Below are 15,814 nucleotides of genomic sequence, written 5' to 3'. Positions count from 1 at the left end.
TTCTTTTTTACTATTATGCTGTATATCGATAATAGGATTAAAGTAATTTTTTTGAACATCTAATTTCCATTCACATACATGCTCTCCTCGGTTTAGCTTTGCCTTCCCTTAGGATCAAGACACACAATCATGTTTAAAATACTAGCAAGAGTTACTGGCATAGTATATAGCCTTGAAATAATTTCACTGGGACACAATATCAGATTCAGATACACATAGAGTTACTACCATGTTCCAATTATACTAACTAGCTCAGTCACAAATATCTCAAAGGGTTCTGGAAGCCTCCCTAAACAAATATACATACACGTGCAAGGAATGTTACCTTTCTCATCAGGAAGAGATGGTACACTGTCACTTCGTAGAGAATCATCTGCAGCAGTTTGAATTTGTTCATCAATAGAACTCTCCGTCTTTTCACCATGAAGTTTCCTCTCATTTTCCTTAAAAGATGGTACTGAGGGACTTTCTTGACGGCTGCTACCACTGCTACTTCTATTTATAGGTATTATAGAAACAAATCCAAATAAATAAATAAATATATAAAGTGATAAAATAAGGTCATAAATCCAAAGTAAATTTATTTGGCTAGGGGAAATGTGCCTTAAGATCAAGATATAAAATGATGAAATATGTAACATAAAACATAAAATGCTAAACATAGAAGTCTGAAAGGAAACTGTTCTAGAAAAGAGGAAGGTTTCACTCTTAAAAAGTCATGCTAGGTCACCATTATTCTCAGGCTATCACTCTCTTATCTCCTTTCATTTTAAAGTCAAGTTACCAGGAAAAGGGGCTTCTATCTGGCTGTTTCAACCTCCTTATTTTTCATCAACATTACAATTTATCACAATCTGCTTCAATCCCACCTACTCTATGGAATTGTTCTTAAAACCTCTACCTAAACTTGAATTGCCAAATCTGACAGATAATTTTTCTGCAACATTATATGGTGTTGGTCTCTATCTCCTTTAAAAGCTCCACTTGCTAAAGCAAATTGTAGTAAAATGCTAACATCAGTATAATGTGGATAAAAGATATTCAGGAACTTTATAATATTCTTACATCTCTGTAAGCTTGATATTACATCAAAATTAAATGTTAAGAAAAAGATTCTCCTTCCTTACATTCTCTGGTTCTACTCTCACCTGCTTTTCTATCTCCCAAATTCGTTTTTCTCTTTCTTTCACATCCTTTGAATTTTCCTGGCCTCCTTAAAATGATGGTGATTCCCAGTGTTTTGTTTTTGGTTCCTTTCTCATTTGTGCTACATACTCTCCTTTTGGCAATCTTATGCATCTCTCTAATTTTAACTACTATCATTTAGATTGAGTCTCAAATCTGATCAGCTAGCTCTGCCCTTATCCTGACTTTAAGCCTCAAGTTTCCAAATGCTTAGTGAACTTGTTTTCAAGGTCAATGTTCTTCTTCCTTCCTCTTTGCTTTCCTTAGTTTATTCATTCATGTAAACATACATAGAGAGAGAGAGAGCCAATCACAAGCCATGTTTTGACATCTTCTCCATAAGCCATCTCCTTTTCTGAAATGCCCTCCCTTCCCTGCCTAAGGAACTATTAGTTTAAGACTCAATTCAAGTATCATTTCTGCAAAGTGCTCGAGGATACCTTCTCCCACTCCTAAGGAAGGCTTGTTCACCTGTTTCTGGGTTTATACTGTTTTTTTAGTATGTTTCTCTAATAGTATTTATCAGGATATTGTACAATTATTTGTCTGGTTTAACAGATGTTTTTGAAAGCATAAACCATATAATATAGCTATAATGTAAAAGATATAATGCAGGAGACAGCAAGTGCTTTGGAGTCATAAGGATAAGGGATTAAACTCAATTATTCCACTTAGCGGTTATGTGCCTATCATTCATTAGTAAACATGTAGTAGACTGCCTACTGTGTGCTAGGCATTTTACTAAGTTCTGGGGATAGCAGTATAGCATGGTCCTCACTAGGATGGCTCTAACAAAAAAGAGAGACAATAACAAATGTTGATGAGGATGTGAAAAGAAATTTGTATTTTTACTGGGAGCAGCTGTTTTGGAAAAGTTTGGCAGCTCTTCAAAAAATTAAAGACCCAGCAACATCTCTTTTAAGTGTATACCCGAAAGAAATGAAAACCTATGTTCACATAAAAACTTGCACATAAATGTATGTAGCAGCACTATTCGTAATAGTCAAAAAGCAGAAGCAATCCAAAGTCTATCAACTGATGAAGTAAAATGTGGCATATCCATGCAACAGAGTATTACTTGGCCATATAAAGGAACAGCATACTAATATGTGATAGATGAACCTTGAAAACATTATGCTAAGTCAAAGAAGCCAGTCACAAGGACTCACGTTGTATGATGCCATTTATATGAAATGTCCAAAACAGATAGATCCACAGAGAACAGAAATACAAAGCAGATTAATGGTTGCCAGAAGCTGGAGAAGAGACAACATAAGTGACTGCTAAGGGTATGGGGCTTCTTTTTGGGGCGATGAAAATGAAACCTCAAAAGAACTTCTAGTCTAGTCCATAACTAACAAGTAAAGGAAAAGGATATAGAAGGTGGTAAAAGCTATAACAGTTATATTTGGCGTGGTATGGGAGAACACAGAAGGGACATGTAAAGCAGACTAGGGTAACACTGACTCATGGAGGGGAAATAAAAGTAAGGTAAGAGTAAGATCTAGAAAGAAGGTATATCATGTATAATGGCACAAAAGACACAGAGAGCTTGGCTCGTTTAGAGAGTTGTATTAGAATAGTTACAATTAGTGGAATATGACAAGAGTAGAAATGCCAAGAGAAGATGACCAAAAGCCTCAATAATTAAGGAACTTTCATGACCTACTGAATGGCTCTATAGGAATACTGAAGGTTTCAAACAGGTGAATAAAAACTTGGTTGCAAATTTTAGAAAAATCCCTCTAGTTACCATGTGGCTAGTGAAGAGATTGGGAAATGGTTTGGGAAGAGACTGGGAAACCTATTAGGAATTCCCTGCAGTGACCCAGCTAACAGTCTCAATGAACTAAGGGTCACTGAAGATTAAATCAAAGTCATATAGTTCCAGAGATGTGGTAGGTACTTAATACCCCACATTAATGTTTTTTAGGTTCATGATTTAATTTTTTTTCAAATATTTTATTTATTTATTCATGAGAGACACAGAGAGAGAGGTAGAGACATAGGCAGAGGGAGAACCAGGCTCCATACGGGGAACCCGATGCAGACTCAATCCCAGATCCTGGGATCATGCCCTGAGCCAAAGGCAGATGGTCAATCGCTGAGCCACCTAGGCATCCCTCATGATGTAATTTTTTACTTATTTATTTTGATTTAATTTTTTAAAATGAGGTTTTACTTTGACAATGTAGTTATCCCACCTCTAAGAATGCTGGAAAGTAGCTTCAAAAATCTTCTAATCCAAGGACAGAACCATAATTGAAAACTATAGATGTTAATATCAGGCAAGAACCAATGACAAAGTATTCAATCTTCTTTTATAATGATAAAAATTATACATATAATTTCTATACATGTCAAGAAATATGGATGTTAGTAAAGCAATGTATAATAAACATAGGCCTTAGAGCCAGATAAGCCAAGGCTCAGTTCCTTGGGGTGACCTTGGGTGAATTTCTTGGCAACTCCATGAGGCTCTGTTCCCTACTATAAAATGATAACAATATCTGTTTTAGAAAGTTGTGAAAATTAAATGTAGGAAAAACAACCGACACAGTGTGAGCACAAGGCAGGGTCTCAAGGAATAGAACAATTTTACAAATCAGATAATCAAATGGGGGAAGTCAGAACACTGAAGGGGAAGATTCTATTTCACTTAAAGAAATGACATTAAGAAGTTAAAAAAAAAAAGCAGTGTCTAAGACATTTATCAGACTTTACCAAATCAAAGTGTTTTTACCTTCGATCATGATTCTTGTATCTTGAAGACTCAGAGTAACTCTCATATGAAGGGGAATACTTTTGATGCTTTGAGTCAAGAGTCCCTTCTTTACTCTGAGATAGTGAAATGGATTGACTTTTTCTGCAAGTACAATAAAAAATGATTAAACTTTTAAAGTCTAAGAGAATACCACTTAACATTAATATGAGATAAAATCTTAAATAAACAGAAATTATGAAATAGCCATGACAAAGTATTTAAGAAAGGCATTCACTCATAGAAAAGAATATTTTTTGCTTTATGAAAAATAAACACAAATCCCCCCAAGTATAAATAAATATGAATGAGGACTTAAAATCTATGAATGAGAGAGGATCAAAGATGATGTAAAAAAATACATACAAACTATGATCACATCCACCCAGGTTGCCTAAAAAACTCTAATAACTTTTCATTGTTCCTAGAATAAACTCCAAAGTCCTTAAGGTCTGCCATGTCCTACCATGACATGATCCCACATCATCTCCTACCATTCTCCTCTTGGTTCTCTGCCTCCAATCACATCAATCTTCCTTCATTTTCTTTTTCTACCTCTGTATGCACTGACTGGCCTCACCTGCTTTATACCACTGATCACTTTTGAACTAGATCTCAACATTAAGCTTTACTACCTTGGAAAACCTCTGACATCACTGTATCCCCAGGCTATCCAAATTCCTTTGCTACATATCGATACCATGGATATATGTTCTTTGCTCCTCACACTTATCTCAGTTTGTAAGTGTTCATTCACTAAGGTAAATATTTGCTTACAATACCTATCTCTCTCACTCCACCGTATGCCCATAACTATATTCTAGTACCCTTAACAGTGCCTGGGACATAGTAGATATTCATTGCATATTTGCTGAATAACTATTAACCTATCCGTTTCAGCTCTGGTCCTCAGCTGTTTCACAAAGTCTGGAGCATGTTGTCGCTGGTGGTCATACAGTGTGGCGAGGGGAGCTCCTGAAGCAGTAATAGCATCTGAGATATGAGTTCGAGTCAACTCTGCCATCTAAATAAGAACACACACAAGGCAAAAATAGTTATGAAAAAAAATTACAAAAAAACTGAGAAGGAGCACAGTGTCTTTGAAAGATCACTGGATCTACCATAATAGATAAAATACTGTGGGCAAGTCATTTACATTAAGTTCTTAATAGCTTCCTTATAAAAATAAAGAGTTGGATGGACCACATGATTTCTAAGGTTTCATCTAGCTATAGCAATCGACAAATTAAAACAAAATCTTCAAGTCATATAATAAGCCATAAAAAAACAAAAATAGGGATCCCTGGGTGGCTCAGTGGTTTAGCGCCTGTCTTTGGTCCAGGGCGCGATCCTGGAGCCCCAGGATCGAGTCCCACGTCGGGCTCCTGGCATGGAGCCTGTCTCTCCCTCTGCCTGTGTCTTTGCCTCTCTCTATGTCTATCATAAATAAATAAAATATTTTAAAAAATCAAAAATAAATCTTCTTTAAGAATCAATTCAATTACTACTTCCTATCTGCCTATCTGCTTTCTGACCTACAATGTGAGGTATTTTCCCTACTCTTAGCCACTACTGCAACTGCTGCATGTATTACTTATTTGGTGTTCATTCAATCACCAAGTTAACAACTTAAAGTGTTTTTGAAATCTTTGTTAATGCTGCCTAAAATTTTCTTAAAAGAATCTATATTTATTTGCACAATCCCACAGTATCTAACACAGTAGGTTCCTGGCTTTTTAATATTAATAACAAAATCATTTCACAAACAATCCTAAATTGTACCTGCTAAAATAAACTGAAACTATATCTACAGATTATCATATCCTATATACAGACAATAGTAAATCTATTTCTGGCTTTATCCTTAGTACAGTAAAAGACAAGACACTACATCACTCTAGGTGAAAAGGAACCATTTTCATACAATGCAGATCAATGGCTTCCTGAGACCAAAGACAGGGGTACAAAGACACTTTTTAGTGTCGGAAAAACAGTTGACCTTTGAACAACATGAGGGTTGGGGTGCTAATCCACAAGCAGTCGAAATCCATGGACAACTTCTGACTAAACTACTAAATAGCCTACTGTTGACTGGAAGGAAGTCTTACCCATAACATAAACAGGTGAGTAACACAGATCTTCTCCACTATATATATATATTTCATACCATATTATTATTATAATAAAGTAGGCTGAAGAAAAAATATTATTAAGAAAATCCTAAGAAAAATTACACAGAGCACTGTATTTCAAAAAATTTTGCACATGAATAGACCTTCATAGTTCAAATCTATGTTGTTCAAGAATCAACTGTATTCTATTTCTTGATTATGGTGGTGTTTATAGGGATAGACAGGTAAGAAAAGACACAGAAATATGTAGATAGAGATACCTATATCTGATTAGATACCTGTATCTATATATTTGTCAAAATTCATCAAACAATATACTTACAGTGGATATATTTTATTATTTGTAAATTATACATCAATAAAATCAATATATTTTTTAAGAAGTTTACTCAAGGGCAGACATTTAGAGTTCTTCTCCATCTTTCTTTCTGCTGCCATATCACTCGTATGTACAACATACTGCAATGAATGATGCCTCTTAATTCAATACTGTATGGCTCCCACTGAAAGTCACTACGTACATATTTGCTAGACATTAGAAGCTCATTACTGCTAAGACCAAATCTACTCAAACTGACTAAAAAGAAAAGGGCTTCTCAATGGCTCTTACTTCACAGATTTGGCGAGCTGCATCTGTGGTGAGACGAGCAGTCTCTGTTTGCTGAGCAGCTATTTTACAAGTTGCTTCCTGCAGGACTTCGGTTACTTCCCTTTGTGATTTGACCACCTGCTGTAAGGATTCTGCATGGACCTGAAAATAAAAGGGAGTAAACAGAGAACTTATGTTATGTCTCAGTCTCTTCCCACCCCAAATTAGCTTTAATTTTAAAACTGTTTCATGGATCAAATGCCTTGTAAAACAAAACACTTGACTATTATCTGGATTTCCTGCCTTAAAATCTATAGTTTAGAGTCTTAAAATTACTGCTGGAGTTTAATTTTTAACTCCATCGTTCATGAGTCGATATTTCTTTAGACAAGTAACTACTATGTACCTCAGCTTCCATTTCTCTAAATTGGGGATAAATCTTGACTAACTTGACTCACAGAATTTGCTACAAGAGTCAAATGACATGAAATGAACCCATATGGCATAATGTACTAAAACATTATTGTATCTTTTCTTTTTTACTTCTATGTAAGTACAAAAATACTAAAGTGATTTCAAAGAGAACAAATTTAGATTTAAAGAACCAGTGCCTGCTGCAAAAAGAAGTACCTGAGCTGCTTTGTTTCGGGTTTCTTCTAACTGCCTCTGACACTCCAAAGCCTCTTGTTCAGCCTTCAATTTCAAAAGAGCCAAGTCTCTTTCATGGCGTTGCTGCTGTGCCTTCAAAATAAAAAAAAATGATCAACTATTAATTCTAAGACACTACACCATTTTAATACAGTGACTATATTACATGTAATAACTACTTTTCTAATATAATTTTTGAAGCAATCAATTAGAGCTTAAAGGAAAGACAGTAAGCAGGTAGCCCTAAATCATTTATTAAAATATTAATCACCACCTATTATGAATCAAATAATGTAGTAACATAAAACTTTTTCAAGACATATGGGGCTAAGAACTCATACCAAAAAGCTGGTTTTAAAGCAAAAGCTATAGTACCTAACTCTTTAAAAGAGATAAAATGTTCTACGTATAAAAATTCTTCACACCTCAGCATTTTATGATTCCTTTATTTTGGCTTTAAACAAGTGGTTTCATAAAAATGTTGCCCCAGAAAAGGTCTCCTTCTCACCAGGACCCTTTCTTTCCACTCTTCCATATAATATTATCTATCAATTTATATTTTGTCATTTCTTCTGGAATAGTGCTAAATACAGGCTTTCTAAAGGTGCAAAATCTGTATACAAAGTTGCATAATGCCCTGTACAAATCTGGAAGCCCAGAATTGTAATGTATTCCTAAAATGGTAGAAAATCTCAGTGCTCTTTTGGATTTCAAGGTAAGTATGGCCACTGCAATGGGACCATTTCCCCCATCCAGTGATTTTTAACCAAGTGGTTATCAGTCCCTCCTCAGTCTCCATCGGGAGTACTTGGAAATGTTGGGGAGTTTTTGCTGTCATGACTAGACGGGCACTACTGTTATTTATTGGGAGAGGTGCAGAAATGCTGAACTCCTTGCAAAGTATGGGACAGTTCCACACAAAGAACGGTCTTTAGATATTTTGGGAGAAACAAATGAAAAATAAAATAAAAAAAAATATTTACAACAACATCAAGACACATAAAATACTTCGGAATAAAATTTTAAATGTGTAAGATCTCTACACTGAAAATTACACTGCTGAGAGAAATATTTTTAAAACCCAAACAGAAAAAGGTATCATGCTCACCAATTAGAAAATGCCATTGTAAAGATATAAATTCTCTCCCGAAACTGATCTATGATTCAATGCCAGTCATATTAAAACCAATAAAAATTAAAACTAGGCCTTTTTTTTTTGTAGAAGCTGATAAACTAATTCTAAAAATTATGCAGAAATGCAATAATCTAGAATAGCTAAAACTGCCTTAAGAAAGAACAAAGTTGAAATAATTACACCCTGATTTCATGACTCACTCTAAAGACATGGTAAAACAGTATGGTATGGGCATTAAAGATAGAACATAGATCAATGGAAAATAAGAGAGTGCAGAAATAGAGCTCTATATAAATGACTATTTAATTGTTGATAAAAGTGTCAAGGTAATTTAAGTCTTTTTAAGAAAATGGTGACGGAACAACTGAAAATCCAGGTGGGGAAAAGATGAACTTTGGTTCCTTCACACTCCATAACTAACTGGAGATGGTCAAACACTTAAATATAAAAGTCAAAACTATAAAGCTTTTTAGGAAAACATAAAAGAATATCTTTGTTAAAGTATCTTAAAATCTTAGAGTAGGCAAAGATTTCTTAGAAAGCAAAAGGCACTACCATAAAAGAAAAAAATTTAAAACTTCATTACAATAAAAGAAAAAAATGAAATCTTCATTACAATGAAAATATTCTGCACTTAAAAGGATACAGTTTAAAAATGAAAAAACAAAATAAATTTCTTTAAATTAAAAGGTAAGCTAAAGACTAGGAAAGTATTTGAAATATATCTGAAAGGGACTTGTTTCTAGGATATTTAAAGAACTTCTACAACTCAATAATTAAAAGATATACAACCCTATTATTAAATAGGCAAAAAATCTGAACAGACCTTCACAAAAGATGATGTAATAAATTTTATAATAAATACACAAAAAGACTATCAATCTCATCAGTCATAAAAGAAATGCAAATCAAAACCACAATGAGGGGCAGCCCAGGTGGCTCAGCGGTTTAGTGCCGCCTTCAGCCCAGGGTGTGATCCTGGAGACCCGGGATCAAGTCCCACATCAGGCTCCCTGCATGGAGCCTGCTTCTCCCTCTGCCTGTGTCTCTGCCTCCCTCTCTCTCTCTGTGTGTCTCTCATGAATAAATAAATAAAATCTTTAAAAAAAAAAAACAAAACACAATGAGATACTACTTCACACTCACTACAATGCCTGGAATATCAAATGACAGCAAGAATGTAGAGCAACTAGGACTCTCAGATTGTCATATGAGTGTAAGATAATACAACCACTTTTATTTATTTATTTTAATATTTTATTTATTTATTCCAGAGAGAGAAAGGGGGGGGGGTGCAGAGACACAGGCAGAGGGAGAAGCAGGCTCCATGCAGTGAGCCTCATGTGGGACTCGATCCCCAGTCTCCAGGATCAGGCCCTGGGCTGAAGACGGCGCTAAACCGCTGAGCCACCAGGGCTGCCCTACAACCACTTTTAAAAATAACAGGATCCCTGGGTGGCACAGCGGTTTGGCGCCTGCCTTTGGCCCAGAGTGCGATCCTGGAGACCCGGGATCGAATCCCATTTCGGGCTCCCGGTGCATGGAGCCTGCTTCTCCTTCTGCCTGTGTCTCTGCCTCTCTCTCTCTCTCTCTCTTTCTGTGACTCTAATAAATAAATAAATTTTTAAAAATTAAAAAAAAAATAATTTAACAGTTTCATAAAAGTTAAGCATATACTTTTACTTGACCCAAGCAATTACACTCCTGGGTATTAAAGCAAGAAAAATGAAAACATGTTGAATACAGAGTTGCAAAAAACATTCATAACAAGAATATTTATAATTGCCAAAAACTGGAAACAATACAAATGTATATCAACAGGAGAAGTGATAAACACATTGTGTTATACTGATCAATGGAACCATGAACAAAACAATGTATACAACATGGATGAATCTTAAAAACACTGTGACACATTAAATAAGCTAAATATGACAAAGTACAAAATATATGTCCATTTATATGAAGTTGCAGAACAAGCAAAAATAAACAATGGCGATTAGGAATCAGAATAGTTAACTGCCTCTGGGAGAGGAGATTAACTGAAAAGGTCTATGGGTGAATCATCTGAAGTGACATAAGTGTTCTACATTTTGATTAGGATTGATCAAAACTCATTAGATTTAAATCTGTATGTTTTGATACATGTAAATACTAATTTGTTGTTTTTTTTTTTAAAAGACAGCAACAGCAACTCCACGTAAGAACACTGCTTAGACCTTTACTGGATTTTTGTTAGCTAAGGAAACGTCTACATTATGCCGACTTTATCAGATACCTGGATCTCAGAAACTTTTCTTTTCGGTACAAATAAAGTGTTAAAAAGAAAACAATAAATACAATGAATTATCTATCTCTGGTTTGTCAGTGAAAAGAGAAAAAATTGTGAATTGCTTGATTAGCCTCTTTTCAGAGACATTTAAAAAAAGAGAGACTGAGAAAAATGAAATACTTGAGAGTGAATGACTGAATTATTGTTCTGCTGCCAAATATTCTATGTGTAACTTTTTTAGTGCTCTTTATGACACTTTTCTGCAGGGTTATTTATAGGTGCTATTTGGCAGACTTTTTTCTATCTGGCAGGTTAAAGTTGTGTGTTTTCCTTTGTTTTTTTGACCTCATCATTGAAACGACTTTAAGTAGCAAAGAAAAGAGAAAAAAATACAGAATGCTAAAGAAGAAAACTCCACAAATACCTTTATGATCTGAGCTAGAGACACACTCTCCTGCTGAGCAAGTGATACGCCTCTAACTCTTTCCACATCGGACAGTTGGCGCACCGACTCCTCAATGGCACTCAAGTAGCTGAGTTCTGCTGCCATGCGATGCTGGAGACCAGCAGGAGAAAGGCGCTTAGAACCTGGAAGGCATAAGTGACTGTCAAATGTAAAAGTTCTCATGAAGCAACCTCTCAGATTTCTGAAATTCATTTTTCATTTTAAGAACCAAAAAGTGTTTGCTTTCCATTGCAGGAAAGACAGTGACTTATTATTAGCACAGTATATATTTTTCAGGTGTGTTTTGACTCATGCTGGCTAAACAGGAAAAATCACCACTGTTGAACCTGTCAGGCTTTTCAGTATTTCCTTTCCTACAAAATCTTTAATACTTCAAAAAGTAATCACATTCACTTGATGGATAACATTTCCCTACAATTTGACTAAAAGAAAGGGGATTTAAGGAACAAAAGTAGTATCTTAAATTACAATTGTATGGATCTACTTGCCTGGTGTTGAGGCCATCTCTGTAGTTGTTCGACTGGCAGCAAGGTTCATATCAGTAAAAGGTGCATTAGGCTTAAATCCTGTTATAGATGGAGGCATTATTACCGAGGATTTAGATCTTTCTAATGAAGTTCCTGGAGGGTCAAACTGCGACAATTTCTGGGAACTTGGAGACAGGGGAGAAGTTGGAGTTTTCTGAGATCTTCCCTTGTCTGATGAGACACTAGAAGTTTTGTTTCAAAGACATTAGAGAAAGGAAAACTACTACAAGAGCCAGCTAAACAACTCATAAGAACAGCATGCATTACATTCTTCACTGACATTTTACAAGGCTGTGATTCAGGCATTTAATTATTCAACATAGTCGCCATCCTGAATGAATGAATGAGTATGTCCCTCTCTCATTGCTAGATTTACAGTGGTGAATGAGCTAGGCAGAAACCCTGACCAAAATTATGAAATAGAAAAGGAGTCTCAATTAAATTGGCATTTAACTCCTTCTTCTAAAATGTACATATATAACGAATCACTTATTACAGTATAAGGCAAAACCTAAGTTACATAGACCTCATATAGCAATAAAACTACAGCCACATATAAAAGGTAAGGTCAAGCCTATCACATAAAAAAAATCTTAAAATATATCTCTGAAAGAGAATAAAGTATCATTTTGTATTAAAAATTAAGAAATGACAAAAAACACTCTTTTGTTATTCCTCCTAACCCAAAGAGTCACAGCAAAAAATTGTTTTTTCCTACTAATCACCTCTCAGTACTCATTTGTATGAACTCATTTGTTTCCATCTACTTTTTAATGTTAGAGTTCTTTCTCGAACTAGGGAAGTAACCTCTCAAAAGCAGTCTGACTGGAATAATTCTAATGGTATTTATTTCAATACAAAGCACATGTCTAGCCCTTCTGAGAAATTAGGCTCATTAAAGTTACTGTTTCTCAGAACAAAAGGATGTTACCATGCACTAAACATTTATTTACTGAATAAATTACTTAAAGATACTCCATAAAGCATGTTAGCACGTTAACATATTTCTGACATAGTAAAACAAGCTTATTTTTAGCTCCAGTAAAACCAGGAAATAGTTTTCAAAAGAAGACATTTATTTCTCTTAAAGCCAGTATATAAATATTTGAATAAAAGCAGTCTTGAGAGGCTCTCACTTGTTTACAGTGACCTTTAATTTACTATTGGTGGTTTAGAGAAATACTATTTTCTAATAGTCTGACAACTTCATTTATGGAATACAAAAAGAATTTTATTACTTCTGTCTCTTAATAGATCTCCAAGAAAGAATTCCAACACAATATCAAAACCAAGTACCATGCCTGAATCTTACCTTGCGGTTTTTACAAGCTATATTTGTATCTGCTCTGCAAGGAAGACTGACCTAGACTAGCATTTCCAAAACTAAGCTTCCAACAATGTTAATCAATTTTCCAAAGGACAGAGAGGTAAAGAAAGTGACGACAGCCAAATAAGCAAACAAAAAAAAGGGTTAAATAATTTTTTTAAATCTGAGCACCTCTTCATCAAAACCTCAAATCAAAGGGGGGGCAGGGGGTGTCTATTCTATAGAAAGGAGCATTTATCAAACTTATTTGGCTATGGATTCTGTTTTAGAAATGTTTAACTTTGTAGATTTTGTTAAATAAATCATCAGAATATCTCTAAAGAAAGGTAAAATTCTCTGAATTCCAAAATCATTGACAAATTAAACTTCAATTTTAAATATAGCAATGATGGTATTAACGATGTAAGATTTGAAAGCATTAAAAATGATTATCTGTATGTGACACTGCACTAGAAAAAGCAAGCAGCTTCAAAAGAAAAAAAATAAATCCATGTCTTCTCAGAGCTTAAATTTCCAGAAGGACAAAACAAGTGCAACAGATAAAAGCCATGTGGATAATCACAGAAGCAACAGGCTCAGTGTATACTGTATTATTAAAAACAAGGAAACAAAGTATGCAAGCTATCTGCAATCAAAATAAGAGAGTGAGATTTCAAAATCTATTTGAGTCATCAAATAAGTTGAGCAGGAGAGAAACATTCACAGGAAGAAATAATGAGACAAAAGGATGCTAAGTAGTTGTACTGTAAGAGGGGATGAACACAGGTAAGAAGAAATGTATAGAGAAAGGAAATGAGATAGTCTGTGAGCACCTAGTGAAAACACTGCAAATAAAGTTACATTCTTGGGAGTTCATTTACAGAGTTCTTAACTCCCAAGGTACCCTAAGGAGAACAATGCTTGGTCAAAGGACTGATTCAAGATAACAACAGTGGCAATGGCATTTAGAATAGAGAGGTGGCTTGTGCTAGAGGCAGAGTATTCCTGAGAGAGGCTGTAATAGTTTAGGCGAGAGACAACTATATTTTAAATATGAAGACCCAAACTATGAGCAAAACTACAAAATCTCTTCAGAAAATACAGCAATTTATTGAATTGATTCCCTGAACACCAATGATATTATAATTTTAATTAAATATGAATTACAGTTATAAAACATATATTACTTTACCTCACAGAATGCCCAGAAAGATCCTCCAAAATGCTATCACTGTCAAGGGTCTGCTCATAATCTTTAACAGAAAGTTTGCTACTGGTCCCAGATTTCTTTCCTTGATGAGAGCCACGTTCTGAGCCAGAATGTACTTTCTCCTCATCAAGAAGTGAGTTCTGAACATTTCCAGTGAGTGAATCCAGCCCTATAAAGAAAATCTCTTATAAAGCTGATTCCCAATGTCAAAGGCTACTGAAAAATCATTGATACTTATATTTCAATAAAGTAATAAAATGTACAGATCAGATTTTTTAAAGTTATTTTTCATATGTAAAATAAAGTAGCAAATCCTTCTGTTTCCATTTAAGGAGAATAAACTTTCTTCCATTAACATCCCCCCATTTGCTGTTAAAAAATAAATTATTCTTGGGGCACCTAGGTGGCTCAGTGGCTGAGCATCTGCCATTGGCTCAGGTCGTGATCCCAGGTCCTGGGATCAACTCCCTAATCAAGCTCCTGGCTCAGCAGGGACCCTGCCTCTCCCTCTGCTAGGTCTTTACCTCTCTCTGTGTCTCTCATGAATAAATACATAAAATCTTTAAAAAAAAATAAATACATATTTTAATTTTAAAAATAAATTGTTCTTAAATCATATGGTAAAAAAAAGACAAGCATGTTAAGAATGAAGTACTATTCTATTCCTATGAAAAAGTAGCCAAAAAGAAGATTTTTAAGGATAAAATCAAGAGCTGGGAGAAAACCAGTATCAAATGCCAAATGAACTACAGAATCATTTTGAAAAACTTTATGATAAGCACTATGTTGCCAGATTCATTAAACTGCTCATATTCTCTGACTCAGAATAATCTTACTTCTAGGAGTATCCTAAAAAGATTATTGAAATAAATAAAAATTATGCATGATATTCAATATATAATTTTATTTTTAAAAAATATTTTATTTATTTGACAGAATGAAAGAGAGTACAAGCAGGGGGAGCAGCAGGCAGGAGAGGGAGATGTAGGCTCCTTCTCTGCAGGAAGCCCAATGCAGGGCTTGATCTCAGGACCCCGGAATCATGACCTAAGCAGAAGGCAGATATTTAACCAGCTGAGCCATGGTGCCCCCAGTGTATGATTTTATAATGTAAAAAATTACCTAAATCTCAACAACTGAAGAGTTGTCTAAATTACATAGTTAATAGTAACCTGAACATTAACTAACACTTTGTATTTAAAAATACACTCCACATATATTATCTTATTGCTCTTAAATCTTATGAATTGAATACCATATGCTCAATTTACTGATGGGGTAACTAGAAATCTATGAAGCCACATAACTTGCTAGAGGATACATGGTCACAGAGGAGAAATAAAACATAAACACAGCCCTCATGACTCTATCCTGATGGTATGTTTCAACAGCAACATGGGAATATATTTGTTACATTAAAAAAAGCAGAAAAAAGAACTGCATATGAAATGGCAGCAAATGGCAGCAAAAAGTTTTCTAATGTAGATATATGATTAAAGATTAAAAAAAATGAAAAAGGAAACAATTATGCTGTACACCCATGTTCATAGCAGCATTATTCACAGTGGCCAAAAGATGGAAGC

General features: G+C 34.8%; 1 protein-coding gene across 6 annotated transcripts in view; it reads right to left on the bottom strand.

The window, feature by feature from the left end:
• The window catches only part of CEP350 (centrosomal protein 350), a 153,819-nt gene that overhangs the window by 69,985 nt on the left and 68,020 nt on the right, over positions 1-15,814 (bottom strand). For all 6 annotated transcript variants that reach the window (XM_025429941.3, XM_025429944.3, XM_049112109.1 and 3 more), the window contains exons 15-22: positions 14,214-14,400; positions 11,677-11,897; positions 11,147-11,310; positions 7,298-7,408; positions 6,689-6,829; positions 4,834-4,970; positions 3,929-4,051; positions 326-495 (exon numbers count right to left, since the gene is read on the bottom strand). In XM_025429941.3, the coding sequence (XP_025285726.1) occupies positions 326-495; positions 3,929-4,051; positions 4,834-4,970; positions 6,689-6,829; positions 7,298-7,408; positions 11,147-11,310; positions 11,677-11,897; positions 14,214-14,400 (1,254 nt within the window). The remainder of the gene's footprint in view (positions 1-325; positions 496-3,928; positions 4,052-4,833; positions 4,971-6,688; positions 6,830-7,297; positions 7,409-11,146; positions 11,311-11,676; positions 11,898-14,213; positions 14,401-15,814) is intronic.

Source organism: Canis lupus, chromosome 7 (genome assembly GCF_003254725.2).
Source record: "Canis lupus dingo isolate Sandy chromosome 7, ASM325472v2, whole genome shotgun sequence".
NCBI classification, from domain to species: domain Eukaryota; kingdom Metazoa; phylum Chordata; class Mammalia; order Carnivora; family Canidae; genus Canis; species Canis lupus.
This window is presented reverse-complemented; position numbering and strand designations above follow the sequence as displayed.